The sequence below is a fragment of the Rhipicephalus microplus genome, chromosome X (assembly GCF_043290135.1).
Source record: "Rhipicephalus microplus isolate Deutch F79 chromosome X, USDA_Rmic, whole genome shotgun sequence".
Taxonomy (NCBI): domain Eukaryota; kingdom Metazoa; phylum Arthropoda; class Arachnida; order Ixodida; family Ixodidae; genus Rhipicephalus; species Rhipicephalus microplus.
The window spans coordinates 305,526,857-305,542,116 of NC_134710.1; the positions used below are offsets into that span (position 1 = coordinate 305,526,857).

The following is a 15,260-nucleotide window of genomic DNA, read 5'->3' on the forward strand; positions in this document are numbered from 1 at the left end:
TAAGCTGAACCCTATTTGTAAGCCTCCATGTTTCTGATCAGTAATAAGTGCGTGCAAGATGGAACTGTAATACATGTACATGTTCCTCTTGAGGTATAATGGCAATCTCCCAGTCATGATTTGAGAGCTTGCCGAATGTGTTCCACCCCATTCTTAATCTTCTAGTTTCTTCAGTCTCGTGGTTCAGCTTCGCAGTTACTATCTGTACCAAGTAGATATATTCCTTTACCACTTCATGTGCCCTATTACCCATTTCGAAGCGCTGTTCTCTTCCGAGTTTTTTGTACACAACTTTTGTTTTCCGCAGAGTAGTTTTCAAGACTTCAACTTCTGCCCTCTTTATCTAATGCAGTAATCATGAGTTGCAATCCATATATTTATTTCAACACAAATGACAAGTTAGTCAAGTGAATTTATAAATGATATTATGACAACACATTAGACGCACACAAGTTATGTTAACTCTCACAAAAATGGAAAAAACATAACTCCTTGAACAGTCATGCTACTTGTTGCTGTAGATGGTGAAGGTTCGGCTTCATGTTGTTGTTTTTGCCCGGCACATTCACATGTTCCCAGGAAGACATCTTGGTCCTCACCTCATTTCTTTTTTTCTTTTTCTTTAAACATGGTATCTAGCCCTTGGCGTAAAACCCCGCTTTGACTGCGTGTCAGAATGTGCCTGCAACAAGGGAAAGTAAAAGAATCAGCACACCACATACGGCGCCACATTTTCGAAGCTTTTTAGTACGTTTTTGTGTTCCGATCTGACAATATTATTATAAGGCGTGTCAAAGGTAGGGCTTCGGAAATTCGGGCCATCTGGTTCTTTTATGTACACTGACATCGCACTGCCCAGAACCCTCAATAACTTCACCTTCACCGAAATGCGACCGCAGCGGCCAATATTGAACCCGCGATCCTCGGGTCAGCAGTCAAGCACCATAACCGCTACACCGTTGTATTAGACTGCAGACCATTATGTTTAGCCTATGTTCAATATTGTCACGCAGCAAAGGACGACGCAGTTGTCTATGAGGAAAACAAGTTTATTGGAGCGAAGCTGTGCTCCCTTAACAACTGAAAAAAATACACAGGCGGCGAAGCAGCGGCCAGCAAAACGACGGGCACGCTAGTGAGCGTCGGCGATCGAATGACGTGGCATCGGCTGTGCGGGAATTTATATCCCTCGACACGAGGGTTTCTCGAATAGTCGAATTGTATCGGGAACGCCGTGATAACGTTTGTTAGAAACGCTGTTCGTTCGAACAGCGTTTCTAACAAACAACGCTTGAAGCGCTGTTCGATAGCGTTTGTTCGAAACGCTGTGAAAACAGCGATAGCAAAGGCCGGCGCAGCCAGGCCAAAAAAACAAAACACAAATAAACAAACCCAATGCATGATTCGCGGCATTACCCCCCCCCCCTCTAAGAGTGCATCGACCCGATGCTAACATAAGGGACAGTCCACACAAATTAAAAGTTCTATCGTCCGTAGAAAGGTTTTAAGTGAACCACATGGACGACTTCGGGCCGCGTGCGTCGTCGTGATATACGGGAGTCCCCATCGGGGATCACTTCATACGTTAGTTCGCCAACACGTCGCAGAATCTGGTAGGGTCCAAAATAGCGTCGTAGAAGTTTCTCACTGAGTCCACGTCATCGAATGGGAGTCCAAACCCACACACGATCTCCAGGATGGTACTCAGCGTCTCGGCGTCGGAGATTGTAGCGTCCGGCATCCACCAGTTGCTGGTCCGTTATACGAGCTCCAGCGAGCTGGCGGGCCTCCGCCGCACGTTGGAGGTATCCTTGGACGTCGGCGTTGAGGTCGTCGTCTTCTACGTGCGGAAGCATGGCGTCGAGCATCGTAGTCGGCCGTCTTCCGTAGACGAGCTCAAACGGTGTCATCTGCGTGGTTTCTTGAATAGCCGTGTTGTACGCAAACGTGACGTACGGGAGGGCTTCGTCCCACGTCTTATGCTCAACGTCGACGTACATAGACAGCATATCCGCGATTGTGGTATTGAGCCGTTCCGTTAGTTCATTCGTTTGGGGGTGGTACGCCGTCGTTCTTTGGTAATCTGTGTTGCTGTAGCGTAAGATTCCTTGCATGAGCTCCGCAGTGAAGGTCGTTCCGTGGTCCGTGATTAGGACCTCAGGGGCTCCATGCCGCAGCACAATTTGGTTAATAAAGAACTTTGCAACTTCTTGTGCAGTTCCCCTAGGAAGAGTGGTGGTCTCTGCGTAGCGCGTCATGTAGACTGTCGCTACGACAATCCCTTTGTTCGCGGATCGGGATGTAGGGAACGGGCCCAGAAGGTCCATTCCGATTTGTTGGAAGGGCCTCGTTGGGACGGCGATCAGCTGCAGAAATCCAGCTGGTCTCGTCGGTGGTGTTTTTCGTCCGTCGCTGGCAGTCACGGCAGCTCCGGACGTAGTGGGTGACGTCGGATGTAAGGCGGGGCCAGAAGTGTTTCGCCTTGATTTTTGTAATCGTGCGAGCTGTTCCGAGATGTCCGGAAGACGGGTCGTCGTGGCACGCTTCCCAAATTTCGTCGTGAAGGTCTGCGGGGATGACAAGTAGATAATTCGTTCTCGTTCCGGGGTTGAAATTCTTCTTCACTAGGATGGATTTTTTGAGGCTGAATGCTGGTAAGTTGCGCTTGAACGCCCTAGGCACGGCGACGTTGCGTCCTTCGAGGTAGTAGATCATGGCGCGGAGGTCAGGGTCGGCACGCTGCTGGGCGGCTAGGTCGCTCTCTGTCACGACTCCGAAGAACGCGCTGTCTTCATCGGAGTCCTGTGGTGGTGGGTCGACGGGGGCGCGGGACAGGCAGTCGGCGTCGGAGTGTTTCCTGCTGGATTTGTAGAATATTGTAACGTCAAACTCTTGCAGGCGCAAGCTCCACCACCCAAGACGGCCAGAGGGGTCCTTCAAATTGGCGAGCCAACACAGCGCATAATGGTCTGTCACAACTTTAAACGGTCTACCATAGACGTATGGGCAAAATTTTGAAATGGCCCATATGATAGCCAGGCACTCTTTCTCGGAGGCAGAGTAGTTTCTCTCCTCCTTCGACAGACCACGGCTTGCATAGGCGATTACCTTTTCGTAACCGCTCTGCTTTTGGACGAGGACGGCACCCAAACCGATATCACTGGCGTCCGTGTGCATTTCCGTTTCGGCGTTTTCGTCGAAATGAGCGAGCACGGGCGGGTTTTGCAGGCGTTGTTGCAGCTCGCAGAATGCCTTTTCTTGGTCGTTTTCCCAGCTGAAAGGGGTGCTTTCTTTCGTCAGGCGCATGAGTGGCTCTGCAATGCGTGCGAAGTTTGCGACGAAGTGCCGGTAGTATGCGCACAGTCCGAGAAACTTTCGCACACCCTTCTTATCTTTCGGCCTTGGGAAGTTCACAATGGCTGATGTTTTTGCCGGGTTAGGTAGGACTCCCGCGGCGTTCACGACGTGACCCAAGACCTTGAGTTCCTCGTACGCGAAACGGCACTTCTCAGGCTTCAGCGTTAACCCCGACGTACGAATGGCCTCGAGTGCAGATTCCGACCTTGTGAGGTGTTCGTCGAAAGTCCGGGTGAATACGACAACGTCGTCCGGGTATACGAGGCAAGTGTGCCACTTGAGGCCTGCTAGCACAGTGTCCATGAATCTCTGAAACGTTGCGGGTGCCGTGCACAGCCCAAATGGCATCACCTTGAACTCGTATAGACCGTCTGGGGTTATAAATGCAGTCTTTTCTCGGTCTCTCGTCCACTTCAATTTGCCAGTAGCCGGTCTTCAGATCCATGGATGAGAAGTACTTGGCCTGGCAGAGGTGGTCGAGGGCATCGTCGATTCGTGGCAGGGGGTACACGTCCTTTTTGGTGATTTTGTTTAGTCTCCGGTAGTCAACGCAGAATCTTAAAGTGCCATCTTTTTTCTTCACGAGTACAACCAGCGCAACCCACGGACTTTTTCATGGCTGTATTAAGTTGTCGCTGAGCATGTCATCTACTTGAGTCCGGATGGCTTCGCGCTCGTGTGAAGAAACGCGGTACGGTGACTGTCTGGTAGGTCGAGCTCCATCTTCGGTTATTATCCGGTGCTTTGCCAAAGGTGTCTGACGTAACTTCGAGTTCGAGGAAAAACACGCGCTGTAGCGACGGAGCAGCTCCAGTAATCTGTCCCGATTTTCTTGCGACAGCGCCGGGTTCACGTCGAAAGGATGTGGTAGCCTGGAAGCATCTGCGCGTGCGCGTTCAAAGGTGGCGACCGCGATCACTTGACTCACTTCTTGCGTTTCTTCGAGGAACGCAATTGCAGCGCCCTTGTTTAGATGCTGGTACTCCTTGGTGAAATTGGTGACCAAAACGTGGGATCTGCGTTGCTTAAACCACGCAATGCCTCTTGCGACAGACACACCGCGGTCTAGAAGCAACCTTTGGTCAGTCTCCACGATAGCGTCGACGTCAGGAGCAGCACCTTCACAATAGACGGCGATCATCAAGCTTGCGTGGGGTGGCAGGGTGACGTGATCGTCGGCCATCCTTACAGCAGCACGGTGTCCGAGGTTCGGCTGCGGCATCGTGGAGTGATCGGAAGAAAACGTTATCGACCTGGTCTGCAGATCAATTATTGCGCCATTGTCTGTCAAAATGTCCATTCCGAGAGTTACGTCGCGGGAGCAGTTAGGCAAAAATGACGAACTCCGAAGGGTACGTAGTGCCGTCTATGGTGACGCGTGATGTGCACATTCCACTTGGGGTCACGAGGTGGCCTCCTGCTGTGCGCATGTGCGGACCGTCCCATCTGGTCGTAACTTTCTTTAGCTTGGACGCGAATGACCCGCTCATGACCGAGTAGTCAGCTCCCGTGTCGATGAGGGCGACTACGTCAATGCCGTCGATGGACAACTGGACGTGGGATGCCGCTTTCCTCAAATTTCGGGTGCGTCGGGGCGTCGTATCGCGGCTTGCACGTGTTGATGGTCGGGCACTATGCGTCGTCATCGTCGTCTTCTCAGTGGCAGGCTTCGTCAGTTCGGGTGCGCGTCGCGCAGCGCAGCTGTCGTCGTTTTCGGGGGTCTCGTTAAGGTGTCGTCGGGTCGTCAGGATGAGGGCATGTCGTGAGTCACGGTCTTGCGTTGTTGGAGGGTTTTCATTTTCTCGCCGTTGTGCAACTTCACCTCCAGAAGTTGCTGCTTTTGGTTTCCCCCTCGTGGGCTGGGGGACCTTCCACGGGCGAAGTCAGCATGGCTGCGACGGTTGGGGGATTGGTACGGGTAGGGCGACGGCGAACGGTCGAAACGGGATGGTCCACGGCTGGTGTTCGACAGGTATTCTTCGATCTCAAATGGGCGCTGGCCGGTTCGCGGGCGGGGCGCGTCGACGGAGAACCCACCAAACCCAGCCTCTTGTACGGGCAGCGGCGGTAGACGTGGTCGGCCTCTCCGCAGTGGTAGCACAGCGGACGATTATCTGGCGTTCGCCACACCTCGGTCTTCCTGGGCTCCTGGTTTCGGGTTACAGGGGGTCGGGCGGGCGACATTGGGCGGCGGTACGGCGGGGCCTCTTGATAACGGGTTGGGACGGGTCGGGGTCGACGAGCAGCAGCGGAGTAGGTCATCGCTTGTGGTTCGCAAGATGCTTCCGACGGTGTGGAATTCCTCAGTGCATGCTGAACCTCCTCGCGGACGACGTCAGTGAGGGAGGTGACTTGGGGCTGCGGCGTTGCTGGGAACAATTTCCTCAGTTCCTCGCGAACGACGGCGCGGATGGTCTCCCGCAAGTCTTCCGTCGCCAATCCAGGGGCGTTTACCGGGTTCACCGAAAGGGTGTTGAGTGGTCTATCGTATTGCCGCGAACGCATATTCAAGGTCCTCTCGATCATCGAAGCCTCGGTGACGAACTCAGCGACGGTCTTAGGGGGGTTGCGGATGAGTCCAGCGAAGAGCTCTTGTTTAACTCCCCGCATCAGAAAGCGCACCTTCTTCTCTTCTGCCATTTCGGGGTCAGCTCTCCGGAACAGCATCTTCATCTCCTCAGCGAACAGTACAACACCTTCGCTAGGGTGTTGCATTCGCGTCTCCAACAAAAGGGCGGCTCGTTCTTTCCGCACAACCGTAGCGAATGTTTTGAGGAATTCGCTCTTAAAGACAGTCCAGTCGGTTAGGGAGCCTTCATGGTTCTCAAACCACGTTCGAGCTGCATCCTCCAAATAAAAGAAGACATGACGAAACGTTTCTTCGTCATCCCACCTGTTAAAGATGCGGATGCGCTCCAGCTTCTCCAGCCACTCTTCCGGGTCTTCACCAGGAGATCCTCGGAATGATGGGGGCTCACGAGGTTGTTGCAGAACGACGGGAGGTTTGGTAGCACTGGTCATGGTGCCTGCGTTGATCATCGTGGTTTTTACGTCTTCTTTTCTTTTTTTATCCGGGAGCAGTCCAAACTCTGGCTGAAGGCCTTGCTGTCAGCGGCTGACACGAGTTGGGCGTGCTTGTCGGCTTGGCAATGGCTTAGGGTTCATGTACCCCGCACCTCCACCAGATGTCACGTAGCAAAGGACGACGCAGTTGTCTATGAGGAAAACAAGTTTATTGGAGCGAACCTGTGCTCCCCTAACAACTGAAAAAAATACACAGGCGGCGAAGCAGCGGACAGCAAAACGACGGGCACGCTAGTGAGCGTCGGCGATCGAATTACGCGGCTTCGGCTGTGCGGGAATTTATATCCCTCGGCGCGAGGGTTTCTCGAATAGTCGAATTGTATCGGGAACGCCGTGATAGCGTTTGTTAGAAACGCTGTTCGTTCGAACAGCACTTCTAACAAACAACGCTTGAAGCGTTGTTTCTATCGAACAACGCCTGAAGCGTTGTTCGATAGCGCTTGTTCGAAACGCTGTGGTAGCGTTTGTTCGAAACGCTGTGAAAACGGCGATAGCACAGGCCGGCGCAGCCAGGCCGAAAAATCAAAACACAAATAAACAAACCCAATGCATGGTTCGCGGCAATATTTACACGACTGATAATCGCAATGTGATTCTAACTGACGTTTATGCGCACATCAAAAATCTGCGCACATATGTGAATCATCCCAAGTGCTTACCTTGAAAGTTGTGTCCTCAATTCATTTGAAAGTGCATGGGTATAAACTTGTCGATACAAGAACCCCGTAAGCATCAGTTTCAGCAGAACGCCCTCTCCAATTGGGTGGAGTGGGAATTCTGCTAAAAGGTGGTGCACTAATACCAGCAGAAGTCTACGGAGGAGACTTTGCATGTTTGCATGGTGCTCAATGAAATTATAACCAAACATTATAATGCTTACTTCGACCAGAGTACAAACATTGGTAGCATGAATAAAAAAGTACAGCTAGTTTGTAAGGATTCACCTCTGAGGATGTAGGCACGTTCAACAAAGACACTTTTCAGCAACCGCTCTTTTTGTGCCGTTGTTTGCATGACTATTTTTTGTTTACTAGATGAATAAAGGCAACACATCACAGGCATTTATTCAACCCTGCTCCTGTACAGCCTCGAAACTTGTGAGGTATAAAGCCACAGTGTTTAAGAGGCCCTTTAACGTTTTTTGTCCTCCTTTTAAGCCTTTTGTAGGACTGAGTGCCGATAAGAATGCGAAAAAACTAAACATCATTCAAGTTCAAAAACTTGAGTGAAAAGAGAAAATCGACGTTACCTTTCAAGTTCCATATCTCCACTCACCGATTGTTTGCAATCACAATACACCTCTTGCGAATACACGGCAAGTCTTGCCTCGTGGAGGCCTTCACACCATACCTTTCCTGTGCTTTTTTTACGAAGAGTTTTACTATGGTTACAACAAACCACATCCACCAGTTAGTAGACGCTATTGTGGTTTGTCGTGTACTAGTTCAAGGTCTGAACAACGTGGCTGGATGCCCAGGCGTAAGCTGTTGTATACGCATATCTCTTCAGTATGTCTTCATCATACTAGCGGCTGTTAACAACTGTTTTTATATATACACGCTCACACAATCTCTTTCACATTTCGTTTGGGCTTTCCTGCCTTTCTTGTAACGCCATGCATATCCCCTGATCAATCCAGTTCTGGACAGGCTGGACACGAGTCTAGAAAGCTGTATGTTGATCAAGATCACTTTTTATCAGCATTTATAGTAACGTGCCGCCATTTTCTGGGAGATAAGTTGTGCAATTGTATCCAGCCATTATTTTTTACTGAAATCAATACACGATATTTTGCATGCCATGACGTTTTTCAGAAATTAAGATTCTTCATAAATATTTTATGACAGCCAACACACTAGTTGTTTTGCACAAGTATACTTTATTCAGGGATGGAACAGGGTACATGGTTTTGAGAGCAGTTCAGGGATAGAGTAAAAGGGCCTTTGGTCGCAGGTTGGAGCATAGAGATTGACATTTTAGGTCAGCCTTGTAGCCATTATAAATGCCTTTTCGAGGAAGTTTGGAGCAGTCGGAACGTTCAGCTCATACGTAGCCCCAAACCACAGTACTTGTGAAGCAACTTTTGTACAATGCCACATTTTCAAACACCAAGCTGAATTGTGCAATAGCCTGATTATTGGCGTAGCAGTTATGTGGACACAATTTACGGGTTTTGCCCGTTACCATCATGTGCCAGAAAAAGTTAAAACTGAGAACATACCTTATCGGGAGGTAAAAGCGCGCAAACGGGGGTGACGAACGCCACTGGAGCAGATATTGAATAGAATTGAAATTTATTTCCGCAGAAGTTAAGGAAGTACACATTGCCAAGGGAACCGGCTGAAAGGCATAAAAGCCTGACAAGGCATCTGCCCCCTGTAAACCTAAAACCCACCAAAATGACAATTCTCAGTGCAAAATTACAAGTGAATAAAGAAATAACTACGAGTAAACGAGGTGGCCCATTTTAATTGCTACGAGGGCGCATACAAAAACATCACCCCACTCAAGAGGCCTACTGTCGAAGCAGAGAGGAAAGGCCAGGCCGGTTTTGAACAAACATGGAAAGACGTGTGAGGGGAAAGGGACATTGCTAAAGGAGCAACTGTAAAGATTGCTTCTAGGGCGGGGTCGTGATCAGTGGCACGTGCGTTATTTCGCCAGCTATCAGCGGGCCGCTCTCATTATCTGCCACGTGATGTGCTCTAATCGCGGAGAGAGTAAGAAAAAAATGTTAGTATTTCCTGTTGCGGTTATATTCTTTTACACCAGCGTTTCGTAGAGTTACGCCCACCACATCAGATCTAAAAGAGTTCACCGTCAGCCACACTCCATATAAAATTACAATCTGTTGCTATCGCATTCGTTGCTGACCCCTTGGGGTGCAACTGACTTTGTTTGGATATATGTAGAAACAACAGTCGACTCTATGAGTGAACGGAACATATTGGCGAAATGAACGAGATTATGCACGTGCACTTCATGAGCAATCCTGTGCACCTGTCTTTATGTACTAGGCTGTTTCGGGAACCTTATGCCACCATCTTTCTTATTACTTTTGTTGAACACTGCCATGAAGATATATATATAGTTGAACATGGATACATCGAACCCAAATATATTATAAAATTTTCAGGTACATCGAAGTCTTAAATATTTCCTTGAACTTCCTTCGTTAAAGTATTGAAAATTCGCACGTTTATATCGAAGATATTTTTACCCGCCTTCATATATATCGAACGCAGCGCGAGTTGAAAGGCGCGCTTCGGAACTCGCCAAGCCCCGCGATCTTCATGGCAGTGCAGCTCCCAACGCAATTTGGAAGGTGCGCTTTGGCACTCGAAGCACCCGGTCTGCGAAAAAAACGAAGCACCACGTCTACGAAAAAAACCCGAAACGCTTGAAAAAAAGATAGGGGCGAGAGGACACAGACTGCACAGTCTTTACCCTGCGGAACGGATTTCTTCCCCTTATTTTTTCGTTTTTGTCCCTTTCAGGCTTTCACCGCGTGCACGCCAGCTTGGAGAGCAGGAATGAAAGAACCGACGTTCTGCTTCTTTTGCCTTTTTTTATTTTTTTCTTGCTGTTTTGCGAGTTTGATCAGCCAACCACAGTTCGCGACTTTTGCTGTTGCCCTTGCAGGTGGCCATCATCTCGCGAGCGCTTTGTTGATTCCTTTGTCGCTTTGCCTATGTACCACCGCATGTGCAGCGTTTCTCATTTGTGGGTATGGTGTTCAAAGCCGCTGCGGACTCCTCGAATTGTCGACTTCTCGATTAGCTATGGCCAGCATCAGGAAGTGCAAGACGCGTGACTTTGCGATAAAGTTGAAGGCTATTCAGCGTGTTGAGGCGGGCGAGAAATGTTCGACTGTCGCGGACGACCTTGGGATACCACAGAGCACGCAGAGTACTTTGTTGAAGAACAAAGCAGACTTCAAGTCAAAGGCTGTGGAGCAGCAAACGTCGGGAGCCTGTCATGTGCGCGCTCCTGCCCACAGGAATGTAGAAAAGGCTCTCTATGCCTAGTGTTTATAGAAGAGTGGCACAGAACATTTCGGTGGATGTCTCCGATGCTCATCGCCAAGGCAAAATGATCTGCCGCTGCACTGGGTAAAACAATTTCGCCGACAACACCGGGTCTTCTCTCCGAGTTAAGCAGCGCTACAACATCGTTGTCAAAACCATTTCTGGCGAAAGCGAAGCTGTCAGCAGCCATGACATCCAGTTGTGGATGACGAAGAAGTGGCCGAAAATCTCCGTGAAGTTTTCGCCCGCGGAGAAATTCAACGCCTGGTGAGGCGTGAAGATGGACACAGCGGTCAGGTGCTTCCGCAAGGCAGGCTTGGAGACGCCGGAACTTGCAGAAACCGGTGAAGACGATGACGTTGAGTGCATAAAGGACGCGTTTCGCCAAATGTCGTCCCGCTTCTTGGCAGGAGTTCCACACTAGGTGTCTGCGGACAATTTTGTGGAAGCGGAATGCAGTGTCCAGGTCGTTGTGAGCCTCGCTCACGAGGACATAGTAGCCGTGGTCACAGAGATCCAGGATGGCTTGGCCGACAGCTCATGTGACGAAGAGCATCGTCCGGACGAGGTTCTGGCTACAGGCGTGTACTCCGCCACTGAAGTGGCGACAGCATTCGGCGCCAGTCGCCGTAGTATCGGCCACATGAAAGGAACCGAGCAGTTGCACACGGACAGCCTTAATATGATTGAGACTAGTGTCTTCAACATTTCAAAAACAAGAAAGTTGGCCAAGATAATCAATTTCTTTCACACAAATAAATCATTCTGTTGCGGCGCGTATGCGGAATTCGTTGTCATTCTTGATGGCACCTATTGTCGGCGTTTATCCACTACAAATAAGCTCTCGTGGCCTGTTTTTATTTGGAATTTTTTATATATCGAATTAATTTGCGATCCCCTTCGAGTTCGATATATCTGTAATCGACTGTATGCAAAACAGTTTCAGCGCAAGAGCAGAACAATCATTGTGCTATCAACAAATTTTATGTTATATGGCTGGAAGGTAACTCTCTTCAATTCCATATCACGTAATCATACAAATTGCTGAAGATATCCTCTTATAGCACAGTCTCTTGGCATTGAGAGCGCTGCACGTAGAAGGGTTTATGAGCTAATCACCCTGTTGCATGCAGTGATTGCACAGGCACCAGCTCTCGGGACCTTGCGATCAAAGTTCGTAGCATTTGCTTGAGTGATCACAGCCTTGAATATACCGCAACTATAAATGTTACAATAAAACTGAAGAAGCAATATTTCAGGCACAATGTATGCATGGGGCACCAAGCAACTGAATTCAGGTGCTCCAATCCAGTAGGGTGCTGACATGAGAGTTTGGAGCAACAGAGGTGGGTCAGCACAGAATGCAAGCGGTAGACAAGTTTGAGCGACAATGTTGCAAACGGTGCAGCTCTTAAACCTCTGCTTATGTAAATGATATCTGTGTGAAAAAAACGCAATTTCAACCCTTTCTTTCTCTGTGAAGTTACCATAAAACTGGAAAGTAGAAGAATTGCAGAATAATTGAAATTTGGGTAAGTTGTAATTGGTTAGGCATATTTGATATGTGTAGTGGGTGGGAAGAAGCCACGGATGCATTTTCTTCCCTCTGAAGCGTAAAACTGGGTGGCAGCCACTGTGTCACTTCTTACTGACAGGTTAAATACTATTTTGCGTCTGTTTATAAATTGAAACAGGTATGCACAACTTGACACCTGATAATAAGCGGTCTACTCGTGTATTTCAGAATGCTTGCTGACTTTTCTGACCATATTCTGCTTTGCAGTGCTTTCACTCGAAATTCATCGCATCCTTGTCATGTGTAGCACTCACCTCGTGCAACAAACGTTATGCCAAGCACAATCGCTTAAAATTTCCCCCATAATGTTCGATTATGAATATTTCAAAATATGCACAATTTTTTCGACTTCTATAGGGTATGCCATGAATGCCGTAATGATGGATTATAAAAGTTGGCACAGACTACAACTTTCTCTTACAAAACAAATGCCCTAAAGTCACTAATTTAAAAGTTATTCAACAAGTTTGTTAATTTGTTTTGCCAATGTCGTTTAGATTCCAACAAAGTATTTACACCTCGACAAAGTATGTGTGCAAAAATGACTGAGGCATTACTGCTCATTTTTTTAATTTGCATTGTCTAATAAAAGAATATCCTTTAAGACTAGGCCATTTTGATTCACATGAATCAAATTTGTTTTAGCGTCACGACATGATTGACTATATACAAGGTCTTTAAGAAAGGTATCTGACTTTTAGTGGAAGAAGAAAAACTGGCATAAATGGAGCGTTGAAAAGCTGATCCCACTCAAAGTAGTCCCCTTTGGAAACAACACACTTCTCCCAGTAGTTCTGCCATTGTTGGAGGCATTCTAAGAAGGCCTCTTTCAGGATGGAGTTTCGCTCAGCTGTTGTTACAGCCGTAATGTCTTCCCTTATCTGAAATCCCTCCGCTTTCAATGTCCTCTTGAGTTTGTGCAAAAACCAAGTCACAGGGGGCGATATAAGGATAAAGAGACGCAATGAACTACATGAGTCTGCCTTTTAGCCAAAAAAGTCTGAACCGATTTTAAGGGTTGTGCAGGACATTTGTCGTCATGGATTGCCCAGTCCAGTTGACCACAACTCTGGTCTCTTGCGCTGCACAGCACTGCAGGGATGAAGGACATCCCTGCAGTACGCTTTTGTGATCGACCATGTGGTGCGTACTCATGGTGTGTCACACCACGGGACTCAAAGAAAGCACTCAGCATCACTTTGACGATGCTGCGCACTTGGCGGGCCTTCTTTGGTCTTATTGATGTGGGATGCTTTCATTGTAATAACAGGGAATTGGTTTCCGGGTCGTACGTGCACACCAAATACTCGTCTCTAGTGATTATGGTGTTCATGAAGCTTAGGTCCCTGCTTGTGATATCCAGCATGTCCTGTGACACTTCAACACGAAGTTGCTTTTGCTCAACCGAGAGCAGTTTCGGGATGAATTTCGTAGCAACTCTCTTCATGGCTATATCTTCGGTCATAATGGAAAATGCAGAGAAAATGCTGATGCCCACCTCTTCTGCAATTTCCTGGGTAGTCACATGACAGTCCTGCATCGCCGCAGAATTCACTTCGGAATTGACCTGGTCATTTCGGCGTGTTGATGGCCGACCGGATCGAGACTCGCTCTTCACCTATGCGTGGCAGTTTTTAAACTGGCTGTACCACTCTTTAATCTGTGTGTGGCTCATAACCTGGTCACCGAAAGCAGTCTTGATCTAACCAATGGGTTTTGATTGGCTGTCACCTAGTTTATGGCAAGACTTGATGCTCTAATGGTGCTCCAGTCGCTTCGTAATTTTTCTTACAATAAAAAAACAATGAGAGCAGTGCACACTACCTCTCTGAAACAATTTGTCCTAGCAATAGAAGCTATTGGCAGGCGGGAAAAAATGAACGCATGAGCAAAAAGTTCAGCTGAAGCAAGTGCGCTTGTTTTGAATCCATCAGGTGCTCGCAAAAAAAAATAGGTTGGATACTTTTCTAACACCCTCGTATAAAACTTTGCAATCACAAGCCTTTTAGTGAGTCCTGCCAATTTTATTGAGGGATCGTACTGAAATTAGCAAAGGAGGCAGTCAGAACCCACTTCTTTTTCAGCAGAAAGCGTTTACCGTGGGATTTTTACATAACTAGTGGCAAGCTGATGACGTCCATCTTTGCACTGTCAGAAAGGGGGGTATTTTTGGTTATTCTCTCAAGTAATTCAGCGTGTCCTTCATTATGAATTATCACAATTATCTATGCTGAACAAACAACTAACGCATTGAATACACAAAATATACAAGTAGTTAAACGTCAAAAACTGTTTAGCACAAAAATAGCTGCTATGCTTAGGTTTTTTACAGGCTCCAAAGGAATCGCTTTAGGCTTGAAAAAGTAGCATGGCCACGCACTAGTGGTAAGTGACGTCAGCGACCTTCAACATCCCACCTACAAATGATCAACGCTGCATGCCGACTCAAGGCGTAACCATTGCAGAAACAATCAGCAAGTTCCCTTATAAATGCTGCCAGGAAATGCCAAAAAGTATTGTGATCAGAACATACCTGGTATGGAACGATGTATCGTGGGTGCAAATATAGCCTCTCCTTCAATGTCTTCCTGAAGATGATCAAAGAGCAGACAGAAAATTAAACCATGAGTACAATATGCCCTAACACAAATCCAGAGTGCAGCTGAACTCAATGGGTTCAGACACAGGGTTATCACCTTTACAACATTGATAGCACTGAACAACTTGAACACTCCCCTGTAAAGTTGTTTGTGCCTGGTGGCACACGTGGTTCACGCATATGCCGCATTTAGGGTTCACAACTATCGAGTGGCAGGTAGCGTTGTGCTCGCGAGCGTTTATTACCACCATCATTATTATGGTTAGTGCGGTGGTGCCGGCAGTGATGCCTGGCGCCAAGCCTAGGTGGCGGCATATGAGAGGTGAGCGTTCATTTTTCGTGCGTGGCAGCTGGCGCGAACGCTTGTCTTTTGTGGCGTGTCCGTGCTTGACGGCACCACGGGCCGTCTGTCATGGGTCCTCGTAGTGAGTCGAGCGTTGGCGACGCTACCTTCACAGTATTTTGTGTTGGTTAAGCTAACTATTGTATGGTAATATTGCGTAAGGTTGTTTTAGCGTGTCCAATGTCACGTAATTGTTTACCTCATGAACCTCGTCAATGCTTAACTGTACTTCTTACTGCACTGCTGCAAGTAGCTGACACGAGCGACACATGC

General features: G+C 48.1%; 1 protein-coding gene across 1 annotated transcript in view; it reads right to left on the reverse strand.

Annotated features, from left to right (window-relative positions):
- Positions 1 to 392: 392 nt before the first annotated feature.
- Positions 393 to 15,260, reverse strand: part of LOC119162130 (eukaryotic translation initiation factor 4E-like) — a 39,244-nt gene continuing 24,376 nt past the window's right edge. The window contains exons 3-4 of the mRNA XM_037414601.2: positions 14,579 to 14,633; positions 393 to 682 (exon numbers count right to left, since the gene is read on the reverse strand). Coding sequence (XP_037270498.2) covers positions 623 to 682; positions 14,579 to 14,633 — 115 coding nt within the window. The 3' untranslated portion in view covers positions 393 to 622. The remainder of the gene's footprint in view (positions 683 to 14,578; positions 14,634 to 15,260) is intronic.